The 13,946-nt window shown below is 36.8% G+C and overlaps 1 protein-coding gene across 1 annotated transcript in view; it reads right to left on the bottom strand.

The window, feature by feature from the left end:
- Nucleotides 1-156: 156 nt before the first annotated feature.
- LOC129238699 (17-beta-hydroxysteroid dehydrogenase 13) overlaps nucleotides 157-13,946 on the bottom strand; it is a 30,399-nt gene continuing 16,609 nt past the window's right edge. Inside the window, exons 2-6 of the mRNA XM_054873818.1 lie at nucleotides 5,830-6,144; nucleotides 5,549-5,726; nucleotides 2,996-3,136; nucleotides 1,888-1,929; nucleotides 157-701 (exon numbers count right to left, since the gene is read on the bottom strand). Of these exons, the coding sequence (XP_054729793.1) occupies nucleotides 441-701; nucleotides 1,888-1,929; nucleotides 2,996-3,136; nucleotides 5,549-5,726; nucleotides 5,830-6,144 (937 nt within the window). The 3' untranslated portion in view covers nucleotides 157-440. The remainder of the gene's footprint in view (nucleotides 702-1,887; nucleotides 1,930-2,995; nucleotides 3,137-5,548; nucleotides 5,727-5,829; nucleotides 6,145-13,946) is intronic.

The following is a 13,946-nucleotide window of genomic DNA, read 5'->3' as shown; positions in this document are numbered from 1 at the left end:
CACATACATACATACTTATAAATGTATGTACACAAAACAATAATTGAGAAATATATATGTACATATATGTATGTTTCTTCACACTATATACTTATATGTATGCATCTACATGTTGAACAGGTCAAGGTAAATATTATATATTCTGTAATTAATGAATAAATGATGGACATTTATGTAAACTTTTACGAAATGATAAATTGTTTTATTTGTCACTTATTTCGCTGTACTTGAATATCATACAAATAATTAGAAAACACAGTTAGAAAAATTTGTACATTGCGAATTACAAGAGTTACTTAATATATATATATTTGGTAATTTGGTTTCGTAAAAAATAACGGCATACAAATGCGGCATCTCGTTGTTACTGCTCTTTAAATGTTTAATACATTTTTTTGTTTTTTACTTTCATCGAGTTCACTTCTCGCTCGCTTTTGCTCTCATTTATCTGAATGCACGCCTGCATCGAGGAAATCGCTAACTAGACGCATGGCATTCCGTGGTACTATACGTGAGAATTTCTCTACGTACATAAATTCACGTGGGATACTGACATGCTCCACGCTAGTGCGTTGTGCCCTAATGATGCCAGCCGCCGCGTCTTTGGGTTTAACCAGTTTGAATAGGGCAGGGAAACGGAAATGTGGGCGCTTGCAGAGACCAGTGTCCACCATGTATGGGTAGATGGTGGTCAGTTTGATCTGAAATTGAAATTGAAAAAAGAAGAAAGGTGTAAAATGAGTAGGGAAAAATGTAAAGTGAAATAATTTTTGAACTTTTGGTAGCAACTTGTACGTCTTGAATGAAATCAAGGCGAATCTATTAAGGGGACAGATACCTGAAAAAATTTCGAAAAAAAAATTTAGAACGTAAATTTAAGTATTTCTTATATAATATTATAGATCGTCAACCGTGACGACTCTATTCTTTTGCGTTCGAGCGCTGGGAGAGGTATAGTTACGTTGTATTCAAACTTTGGACGCGTTTTTCTCAAAACTATATTTTTCGAATTGGCGTACACGATAACTCGAAAAGTTATTGATCGATCTCCCTGCAATTTTGCACACACATTTTTTACCATATTACTTTCTATGTGAATTTACAAGTTTTCGAAAATTTTTCGAAAATATAATTTTTTCGAAGCAAAAATAGTAGGAAAATTCGCCCGAAAATTAATTTTTTTTTTTAAGCATTTTATTCCGCGAATTCATATAGAAAGTATGACATTAAAAAACAAAAAAAAATTTGGTTTTTTGTATTCAGGTCATTGACGCCGATGCTACAATGCCCGCCGACTGAGAAGCCCCGCTGCGACCTTCTTGGAAGAATTCAATGTACATCCGCCATTTTAAATGATTAAAATAAAAAAAAAAATTATGTTATTTTAATGTATAGAAAAACTGTATGCCAATTTTGAAAAAATTTTTGACTTCTTCCCCTTTAAATAATTTTAATGAAAATCAAGGAAAATATGGTCGTTTACAGGTATCTGTCCCCTTAAAGATGGTGTTGGTAAATGCTGATTTTTTTTTTTCGCTGTGTTCATGTGCCTGTCAGCACAGAATAAAACAAGGCGAATTAATTTTATGTTTTCTACTTTTCCAATACTTTGCCGTGACAATCAAACGCACCAAACATTGTTGTTGGTCTCGTGCCACCACCTTTAATTCCCCTATTTCCCCCCTTGGATCCGCCCCTTTATCCGGCCAAGGATTGTTCATTCAGCAGCATTCCCCGTATATGTATGGGGGAATGTTTATGCTGCTACGATAGCAACAACAACAACAAAAGCATTGCGCTATGAATTTTTATCAAATAATGCTTTGAGAAATTCACAAATTTGTGAATTCGATCAGCAAGAACTAGCAAATCGAAAATACTACTTACCTTATTCTGTGGATACTTTTGTCGCAATTCCTCGCTCAGCGCCTAAAAGTATGTAATTATTAAAAAAAAGTGCTGTTAGTAGTTTATTTTTTTAATACTAGGTTGTTCAAAAAGTTTTGAGGTTCGATAAGAGCATCTGAAGACGATCCACGGCAAGGACGCGAAAAAACAGCAACAACACCAGAAATCATAGAAAAGGATATGGTATTGAAAATTGTTGAGTGAATGAAAGAGATTTAGTAGAAGCCCTAGGCATCTCATTGGGCAGTGTAAGCAATATTTTGACTAAAGTAGTGGGTATCAGAAAGCTGTGTGCCGCATTCGTTAACAATGGAACAAAAACAGATTAAAAATGCGACTTTCTCAGAAAGAAACTCTCTCTAGAATGTTTTCGAAAGGATAAAGTGAATATTGTGCATCGATTCGTCACTATGGATCTATCTATCTTCATAATCCGAAATCAAAATAAGAGGCTTAAGAGTGGTATGAAACTGGTTCATCGTTTTCGAAAAGAGTTCGTGCCCAGAAATCGGCTAAGAGGTGTTATTTTTCGCATAGTTTTTTGGGATGCGAAAGGAATTTTGTTTGTGGATTACTTGCAAACTGGTAAAACAATAAATTCTGAATACTTTTATAATCTTTTAGACCAGCTGAAGGAAAAAATTCCAGAAAAAAGACCCAGTTTGCAAAAGAAAAAAACTTATTTTTCATCAGGACGATGCACCGTGTCGCAAGACCATTTTGAAAATAGCTAAAATCCATGAATTAAAGTTCGAATTGTTTTATCATCGGTGGATTCACCAGATTTGGCCCTTACAACTTTCATTTGTTTATAGACCCTAAAAAAATCATGCGTGGAAAGCGTTTTTCATCAAATGATGAGGTCATAACAGCTGCGGAAGCGCATTTTGCAGCGCTACCAGATTCTCACTTCAGGAAAGGAATCCATAAATTGGAATTTCGTTGGAACAAGTATATTGATGTTCAGAGAGACTATACTGAATAATGAAGTGCATTTTAAACCATAAAGTTGTGTTTTTCTTATCGAACCACAAAGTTTATTGAACAACCTTATTATTAATCAAATTAGTCCATATGTTCTACTTACTTCCATTAGGCCACGCACAGCGAATTTAGTACTACAGTAAGGCACCAAATTGGGCAAACCGAAAAAACCGGCGCATGATGACAAAGCGACGATGTGTCCTTCATTGCGTGCGATCATATCGGGCAGGAAGGCTTGGATGATCTTTAAAGAAAATAAACAGTTTTGTTTTTATCCAATTACATTTATTAATATTGCAATGTCATGAAATATTTAAAAGAGCCACGTTTTCTGAGTTGCCTTAGAACGACTAACCTTTCCCAAATTAAATCTACAAAATTTATTAATCTCTACTCAGATGTGGGGAACTTGTTGCTATATCTACTGATACATTCTTCGCTAGATGAAAAAGGGAGTTAAGTTTATTCAACGATAAATCATTCTTAAGTAATCGGAATAACATTCGAAGGGTCTTTTTTTCCACGGCCGTAGCTTTGCGCTGGGAATTGTGCTAAATATGAGTTAAGTAAATAGTTTTTAAGTTACTAACTGGCAATCTTGCACATTTACAAGGCCATTCTGACAACGGCTAAATCGTTTCACGACAGTCGGTTCTACGTTACCGAAACGACCTGGATTTATATCCGGCCAAGGACTGTCACTTCAGCAGCATTCCCCGTATGTAAGTATGGGGAATATTTATGCTGCTACAACAACAACAACAACAACAGGGCGGTGATCTAGGTTTGTTCCATAAATTTCCACGCTGACTTAAATCTGCACAAAAGCTGGTATCTCTGTGTTCACTGATTGAAGCGGCAACTGAAGCAGGGGTTTTCACTAAATCAGAATGCTGCTAGTGTTTTTCAGGCATAGATCCTTGCGATCCTGCAGGCATGCAAAATGTTTATGGAACGTGAGAGCGATGGAAATATTAAGGGAGGAAACCGGTTTAGGAGGCCGACATTTTGGTGTTCTTCGTGAATTTTTTGAATAAGGGAGGAATAATCAGAAATTGTTTAAACTTGGAGGGTATTAAACTCATATTTTTAAGTACACTTTAAAATTCTTTCAAGCCATTTCCGCCGGAAATAGTGGCGTTAGAGCGTGTTGTCCATGGACGAATTTTTTCATCTATTTTGCTTAAAAAAATTTTAATAGAAATATAACCCCAGAATTAGGTTCATATTGAATTAGGATTGAATAAAGAATACTCCGAAAAAAATGTATAACGATTGGTTGATAACTTTTTGAGCTAGAGTGCCCACCAGTTGAAAAAAAGTAGTTTCGAGAAAAACGTCGTTCTAACTAACGCGCGCTACGGTGCGGAACCGACGGGCAGTCACTGAAGTGCTCATACAATCGGGAATAATGGGAATTTTGCTTTAAAACTTTTGCCACATATTCTTGAGTAGTTATACTAACAGTTTATGCATTAAAAAAAAGTCGATTTTTAGATAATTCTAAACTGGTTTCCCCCCTTAACATATATCTAATCTAAACTAGTCAATGGAGATCAAATCGCTTGGGTGTGCAAGTGCATTTCTCTGATCTGGGTTCCAGGACATAGGAAGATAGAGGGAAATGAAATTGTCGATGAGCCTGCCAGGAAAGGGATTGAATTGGTCTCAGAGACCTCCTACCCGGTCATTGGCATCCGCCTGACTGTTGTTAAAGGAGAATCGCACAACTTATTTTTCGGGAAAGCGCAGAAAAGACTGAGCTCCATTTCTTTATGTGCTATTTCAAAAACTCTGTGGTCCCAGTACAATAGAGAGAAGACTCAGAAAGTCCTGGAAAAGCTAGGTTCACCATTTAACTCCCATCGCAAAAGCTGTGGGGACCTCACAGAGAAGGAGACTGTTGATCACTTTCTCTGTAAATGTCCGGGTTTGGCAGCTAGATGATTAAGGTCACTGGGTGCTCCTTTTCACGACTCACACGGGCAGTGCATCAAACTAGATCCCATCAATCTTCTCCATTATATCAACAGCTCTGGCTGGCTGTGGATATTTGTCTGTTGGAGGTCGCATAATGGTGTCAAAACGAAGCTTTAGTGGGAGTGCCAGAGTGGTACTTGAATCATTTCACCTACCTACCTACCAAGGCAAGATAAAAGGTCTCTTTAAAAGTACTTATTTGAATGCCTAGCGGCAGCTCTTCGAATATTCGCAGAAGTCTACTCTCCGGAAAGGAAAGGAAAGGAAAGGAAAGGAAGGGAAGGGAAGGGAAGGGAAGGGAAGGGAAGGGAAGGGAAAGGTAAGGAAAGGCAAGGAAAGGCAAGGAAAGGAAAGGAAAGGAAAGGAAAGGAAAGGAAAGGAAAGGAAAGGAAAGGAAAGGAAAGGAAAGGAAAGGAAAGGAAAGGAAAGGAAAGGAAAGGAAAGGAAAGGAAAGGAAAGGAAAGGAAGGGAAAGGAAAGGAAAGGAAAGGAAAGGAAAGGAAAGGAAAGGAAAGGAAAGGAAAGGAAAGGAAAGGAAAGGAAAGGAAAGGAAAGGAAAAGTTGTTGAAAATCCTTACTAGAGCTCTCTATAGTATTTGTAGTTAAACATATGCCTATAGCTTCAGGCTAAAAAATAAATTCCTATAAAACAATCTTCATAGAAATCGCTCACTCACCCAAAGGTGCGCTAAAACATTAATATCGAACATATTCCTTATCTCCGTCTCGGTGTGTTCCAGTATTGGATGGCATGGCATAATACCTGCATTATTCACAATAATGTTGATAAAGCCATGCTCCTTCTTGTTCTGCTCGGCCAGTGCGTTAATCTCCTCACGTTTGATAACATTACACCTTTGTGAGAAGTAAATATAAAAAAATTCAATGCATAAAATATATTTCTAGTTATGTAATTTTGCGTTTATGTAGCTCAAAATAAGGCCTCCTTCTCACTTACGTGTAGGCGTGGGCTTCACCACCGTAAGCCTTGATTTCCTTCACTGTCTGCTGGTTGGCTTCCTCATTCACATCCCAGCAAATAAGTTTGGCACCGAGTGCACTGTACTGTAAGGCAAGTTCCTTGCCAATACCATGTCCGGTACCGGTGATCAATACCGTTTGACCTTTGACATCGATCTTGTGTGGCGCAAATGATTTGATGATCGATTGCACTATAGCAATCCAGAACTTGACTATCAGCAGCACCACATCAACCACTACAGTGGCAATATTGTAAATGTCCACATTGTTGTTATTGCTGGAGTCATTAGAACTAAGTGAAAGAAAAAAAAAATTTATTGCAATGTTAAAAAAACCGGAATTAGATGTAGAATAATGATAGAATTCATTAACAATTACACGCACGCAAGGGTGTTATTTATAGTCTCACAAATACAAAAAAAAAAAAATAAATTGAATATGTTATTATATTGTAGTTTGAGACAGTTATTGCTTCTGTTGCAATTTAATTAGCAATTCTTTAAACGCGTTTATACTTCAATACATTCCGACAAATTGCATATCTACTCGTATGCGCCTATGTATAGGAGGTTTTACTACAGGTTGGTTGAAAAGTATTAAAAGCGACACGTATTAACAATAAGTAGGTAGGTAAGTTAGAAGGCAAGTGTACCACGGGACCGCTACAAGTAGTACTAGAGTGCCGTTTTGTCTAAAGATATCTTGCGAAAGATTTCAAAGCATAAAGGAAGAAAAACTACCTAAGGCCATTTATTACTTTTGGCGAAAGAGAAAAACGGGATCTAGGCTGGAGCACTGCCTCAGGATATCTCCGAAAAGCACACTAGGAGCTTCAAGCGCTTAGCCGCCAGACCCGGACGTTTGCAATTTTGTTTTTCTCCATAGCTGATGGCCAAACCTGGTCAATCAATCATCCTTGTAAAATTTCTGCAGCACAAAATGAGTGTCTTTCTTGCATCAAAACTTTGCTCTCTAATTTTTTTGTGATTTACAATTTTTGGTGCTAACGAACGCGTACTTGCAAAAATTAGTAATAACTAACGGGTGATTTTTTAGCTATTATCTTTTTAAAAAGTTGGTTTAAACAGCTGACGCACGTTTCGTGTTTTGTTTCACTGTCAAACATCTTCAGTTTGGTCTGAAATTTAACCATGAATCGTCTTACAAACGAACAACGCTTGCAAATCATTGAATTTTATTAAAAAAAATGCGTGTTCTGTTAAGAAAGTTTAAGATCCACTTTTTTATCGAAAAATTGTGTTCAGCGACGAAGCTCATTTTTTGATCAATGGGTACGTAAATAAGCAGAATTGTCGATTTTGGAGTGAAGATCAGCCAGAAGAATTGCAAGAGCTACCAATGTATCCAGAAAAGGTCACAGTTTTGTGCGGTTTATGAGCTGGAGATATCATTGAACTATGAATGGCGAGCGCTACCGTGAAATGATATCCAACTTTTTTTTGCCCAAAATGCAAGAGCTTGACTTGCATGACATGTGGTTTCAGCAAGACGGTGCCACATGCCACACAGCACGCGTAACAATGGACTTGTTGAGAGGCGAGTTCGGTGAACATTTTATTTCACGTTCGGGACCTGTCAATTGGCCACCCAGATCGTGCGATATAACGCCTTTAGATTATTTTTTGTGGGGCTATGTTAAAGCGCATGTCTATTCAGACAAGCCTGCTTCAATTAACGCATTGGAAGACAACATTTAATTTATATGTGAGATACCGGCCGAAACATTGGAATGAGTATGCCAAAATTGGACTAAGCGGATGGAGCGTTTGAAGCGCAGTCGCGGTCAACGTTTGCATGAAATAATCTTCAAATATTAAATTATATGAACTGTACTATCGATTTAAATAAAAATTTCATGGATTTTTCTGAATTTTACGTGTGTTTTTTTTTAAAAACTTTCCCATGGCTCTTAAAAAATCACCCATTATTACAAATTTTCATATATGATTGTTTTTGGGCAATATGGGGTTTTTCATTTGAAAGCACAATCCTTATTGTAAATTATGGATCACTATTTCATTCAATTGGCTGCAAAAGCTGGACGTTTGCAAAGAAAGTGTTCGACAATCTCTTTCTCTGCCGGATCCCTACAGCTTCTGCAATGGGGGTTGTAAGGCAGTCCAAGCTTCTCCGCATGGGTTTCAATCACCCAGTGGTCGGTGAGTTTTGAAATCGAATGGCTGGGATCCTCAGAGTTTGGAGCGTCCTGCTTCCATCGCTCTAGAGTTAAAGTGTTTTTGAGATCGCACCCGATAAGATAGAACTCAATCTGTCTTCCGCTTTTTTAAGAAAGAAATTGAGCAGTTTCCCTTTCACAACCATCAAGGAAACGCCAATATCTGAAATCGGTTCTGTCGACCTTTTCCTGACAAGCTCATCGGCAATTTCATTTCCCTCTATGTTCATATGCCCTAGAAACCAGATACGAGAAATGTTTCCTGCACATTCGGGACGTTTGATCTCCTCTTTGTGTTGACTAGAAGAGAGCAACAACATGGCCTTGATCGCAGCTTGTCTATCGGAAAAAATATTTATGTCTCCTATCCAACAACGATTCCTCAGCATTTTGCATGCCTGCAGGATCACGAAGACCTCTGCTTGAAAAAACAGCTAGTTTTCGGCACTTTAAAGAAGTCTGAAATATTGGCTGCTCTAGAGAAAACCTCCGCACTAACTCCAGATTCCATCTAATATTCGTCGGTGAAAATAGAGGTACTAGAGATATAAACTATTAGAGTAATTAAAATTTATATACCATTAAAATTTCTCATCTTTCATTTGAATATAGGTACATACAACAATTTTTATTTCGATCTCTCAACTCATTATTTTTTTTAATTATTAGGAGTTGATGAGCCAGAGCATTATTTTACAATGGAAATAACTGAATATCGTTCATTTATAAAATTCTTTATTTTGGCAGCCTTACAAAATTTTTGAACAAAAAAATTTTAAAAAATGTCGGACAAACTTGCATTTTTTTGTTGCCGAAGCCGAAGTTTGGTTTTAAGTATTCATCACCTCTAAGGCGGAACTGATCTTCGCCCATTTTCAGATTAATTTCGTCCCTTTTAGGATTCTTTATCATATATCATACAAAATGTATAATGCCCAGCGAATACGGCGGATGGTGTAGAAGACCCTATATTTGAATGTTTTTGTACATTTGTGGTCGTAGGGAGGCTGGTGATGCACAACGCAGTGGACTTCCAAAGGAGGCGGTAACACCATGAAACCTCAAAAAAACCCACAAAATCGTTTGAATGATCGAAAAGTGAAGTTGCGTGAGTTAGCTGGCGTTGTAAAGATATCAAAGAACGTCTTGGTTTTATATTGCATGAGAATTTGAATATGAGAAAGATCTGTTCAAAGTGTTTGCTTATTCTAGACCAAAACCAGGAACGTATTGATGATTCTGAGCAGTGACAAAACTATTTGAATTGAACTTCGAATTTCACCCACATCTACCGCATTCCCCAGATTTAGCTCCTAGCAACTACTGGCAGACCTAAAAAAATCCTCGCCGGCAAGAAATTTCGCTCGAATGAAGAAGTTATCGCTGAAACTGAAGCCTATTTTGAGGCAAAATATAATTCATTCTACAAAAGTAGAATTGAAATGTTATTGCGGCGCTGGAATGGTTGCGTTGTTCTTGATGGAAATTACGTTGATGAATAAAGCTAATTTTGAACAAAAAAAAACGTAATTTCTTTGTTGGGCCCGGGACTTTTCAGTCCATGTGTTAAGTGAAATAAAATATCTATTTGTTTGAATACGATGAATGAATGTGCCCTTATACTTTTTGTGCATTAATTTAGGATGGCATCACCAGTTCCTTCAATAAGCCGCGGCACCGCGGAGCAACTCAATCAAAAATGTATTTTACAGTTTGCCGCTCTACTTAGAACATAGGACACCTCACCTCACGCACCATTAGCTCATGGATGTTTTCTATTGCTCACCTAAGGACCGTTGATTTCACGGACGTCCAGTTGCAACGCGGCCAGAAAATAATATTATAAAATCTGAATTTAGAATTTAATAAGCCTGAAGATTACAAGATTTACCTGTTTTTCAGTCGAAATCTCTGTTATTCTGGATCCCCTAAGTAGACTGTCAAGCTGAGAAATTAGGTCTTCAGCCAAGTCTGGAGTTAATCAGAATAGTGTTTTTACCCACCCTGCAGCCAAATGGAAAGAATCATGCACATCTCAGAGCAAACGTCGACCCATAGTTTGAATTGGTAATTTTGTTCTATAATTTGACTAGTCTTTTTTGTCCCTATTTTTAACCACTATGAACCTAGTACATTTCTGGTCTAAATTTGATAATTGACATTTCGTAGGACGCCATGTAAAAAGGCAGTATGGAAAAAGGTTACCTGACTAGTTGGGTCTATGTGACTCATACATACTAATTAATATAGTTGTGAGGTGGTTTACAACTGGTTCATTTTACTACAGGGTAGCCACTTGTTTGTATTCATAAGCCGTGGTATGTTTATTAACGAAGTTGAATTTATGTAAGTCACGGATTAATGCATTTCGAAAAGTATCACAACTTCCGCTGTTTTTAATACTAATATAATATTACTTAACTTCATTGTTTTATTACTAAGTAGCTAAAAAATAACTTGCATCCCAATGCCTCATACGGAAGTAAAGATACCTATTTTCTTTATAAAATGATTAGATAGCCAATGTCGGAATTTAAGTGCAAAATATTCCATCAAAATTTGCACTGAATTCAATTAGGCAGGCTTCCGCGTTCGTCAAATCGGAACTAAAATGGTATTTTGTGATTAGCAAACACACTCGAAAGATCATTTTTCTCTTTTCCGAACCAATTTTGCTCCAAGGTCAACTGATGGAGAATGTATGTATGAAAAGTGAGGATGTATGCAAAAAAACACTATTATTGTTTCATCAGTTTTTCAAACTTTAATTATACATACAATATTATTTTAATAGCGTAACTCTGAAGTTTGGACCTTAGAGCATTTCATCCTAAGCTTTTGAAACACACAAAAAATCGAAAGCAATAATCCAATCTCCTAAACATATTTAAATGCATATATGAACGCACACTCAGAAATATTTTAGGCATGTTTATATATATTTAGACATTACACATCACGCGTGTCAATAAGATATGCTCATTAGGGCGGTCCAAAATGTATAGGAGGCTTTTCGTTACAGAATACATACTTTTTGGTACCAAGAATATATTTTTGATATATTTTTTTTTATAAAAAAAAACACCAGGTGACGCTAAAAGTCAAGTTATATGTTCCTATATAATTTTGTTTAATATTCTAAGAGCAAAAGTGACAGGTTTCAGTTCGATTCATACATAAAAAAATACATTTAATCCCTTTTCATAGTTATAGGTATATATATAATTGTCACGTACACCCAAATAAAAAAAAATTGAGCACCTTTATTATATCAAAATTCAATGGGCAATAAAACTGCATATCCAAAGTCTCTACTTAAAAAGTGAGAAAACCTATTGAATTTTATTTTTAAGTTTGCACAAAGTTTGAGATTGAAATTATATCGTTTTTGTAAGTGAATGTACTATAAGTTTATAAAATTAATATATTACAATTAAATTAGAAATCAAGTCGTTGGGACAACTTGTCAATAAGCCCTTGTGCTATAATTATTTAACGTTGTTTAGATTTCTCTGTGTCCCGAAGTTCCGTCTTCGTGCCAGAAACCATATTTACATTGCTTTTTTGCTTCCTGTTGTATCTTAAGATCCAAGGGGATCAAATCAAGCATAGCATTTAGGGCATCACCAGAGGTTGCACTCATGGCACCCGTAATACCGTGTATAGTTCCCGGATTATGGACTTAACCATGCTCCGCCGCCATCAGACCACAGAAGTATAAGTGATGATTGGTCTGATAAGTGCAGCAGGTTTCAGACCCCAGGTTTTACCAAACGCTCTGCGGCATTGCTGAAAAATCCTTAATGAGCGATTCACCTTCAGTGAAACGTGTGTCTCCCAAGTCTACTTGCAGAGTTGTGAATCACTCTCTAAACTACTCGAAACTTACGTCTTAAATGTAGTGGCAGAGAATCGCCTGCCGTGCAATTTGCGAAAACTGAAACTGAACTTGAAACTGGGTCTCTATTGGATACAACAAAACGTTCTCATGCTTATACAGAGCACACAGTCGAAAAAAATGCTGCTATTGCTGAAAGTATGCGAGAACAGCCAAACCCATTAACTAATCGTCGTTCTCACACTCAACTTTGAGTCGAATTTTGAACGAAGACCTCGATTTGACGCTACCGGAAGGCCAGTTCTTGCAGCTAATTTAATAGTGCTCTATAATTAACCGTAAGGATTGTGCTTTGAAATGAAAAAAACCATATTGCCCAAAAACAATCATATATATATAATATTTGCAGGTAGGCGTTCGTTAGCATCAAAAATTATCCATCAGAAAAAAATTAGAGAGTTTTGATGCAAGAGAGACATTTACCTTGTGCTGCAGAAATTTTACAAAGATGATAGATTTACCAGGTTTTACCTTGTGCCGGCCTGAAGCATAACGTTTACAGTCAGAGACGACAAAATGGAAAATTTAAATAACAACGAAAAAAACATGAGTATTTGAAGTATATAATACAGGGTAGGCCATTTAAAGCGGGCCCATCTGGCAACCCTATAACTTTTGACAGGAACGTCAGATCGACTAATGACATAGCGCGTTGGAAGCGTCAGTCCAAGACAATTTTTACCATGGAGCAGTACACTCCAAAAGAACGCGCTGAAATAATTCAGCTTTACATCCAAAATAACTTCTCAATTGTGAAAACTCAACGTGCGTTTAAAAAAAAAAATAAAGTTAAAAGTGCGCCATCCAAAAGCACTTTACAGCGTTTATACGCAAAATTTATTAACCACGGTAGTCTCAGCAATACCAGCCACGCATCCAGACAACGTACACGACGTTCTGCTGAAAATATCGAGGCTGTACGAGCCAGTGTTGAGGAGGCTCCGCGAACATCGAGTTATCGTCGTTCTCAGGAATTAGGCATCGCCAGGACAACACTCAGGCGCATAATTCGCATCGATTTGAAAATGTTTCCGTACAAAATTCAAATGGCACAAAAATTAAACCCGGTACAATCGATTTTTTGAAGCCATTGTTCCCTGGAAGGTTGATTTCGAAAAATGGTGATTTTCCGTGGCCACCGAGATCACCAGATTTGACGCCACCGGACTTTTATTTGTGGGGTTATCTGAAATCCAAGGTATACATCAACAAGCCAAGGACTCTAACTCAACTTAAAAACAATATCCGACGCGAAATCGCCGCCATACCGGCCGAAATATTGGCCAAAACGATGGAAAACGCCGAAAAAAGGACACATTTGGCCATCAAGGCCAGAGGCAAACATTTGAAGGATATCATTTTCAAAAACTAGCTGGAACAAATCTCCTTGAATCAAAATAAATGATTTTTCATATCAACACAAAAAAAAATGTTTTTTTCAATGTTTTTTTTCAGAAACAAATGGGCCCGCTTTAAATGGCCTACCCTGTATTTATGGTAATTGTTTTAGACAACATAAACATTTTTAAAAAATGCCAATGATATCGTTTCTTCTACTGGTTTTTGCAAGTGATGGTACATTTTGGTTTGTTTAGCACCATTATAGAACTTTCTTTACCATTTCCAATACCCTACCTAACAATATTTTATTATTGCAAATGAATACGTCTCGCCCTTCATATTCTTCTTTTGAGGCGGCCCTCGTATATGTATTTATTTTTATGTGTTTAAAAGAAAATAGAGCAAATGTGCCAAGTCACTGGTATTTTTCAAAATGATTGTGGTGATTTTTATATGTAAAAGTGTATTATTAATTTAAACACCACGAGATTAGAAAGCCGTAAATACGTATTAAGAGTTGATTAAAATTCACATAAACGTCATAAATACTTAATAATACCAGCTTTATTAAAGTTTATCTGTCGGTTGTAAATTTTCATAACTGCAATATTAAATGACAAAGGGTACACATATTCAAGATTGTAAGTTAGTAGCTAAA

The sequence above is a fragment of the Anastrepha obliqua genome, chromosome 2 (genome assembly GCF_027943255.1).
Source record: "Anastrepha obliqua isolate idAnaObli1 chromosome 2, idAnaObli1_1.0, whole genome shotgun sequence".
Lineage (NCBI taxonomy): Eukaryota > Metazoa > Arthropoda > Insecta > Diptera > Tephritidae > Anastrepha > Anastrepha obliqua.
This window is presented reverse-complemented; position numbering and strand designations above follow the sequence as displayed.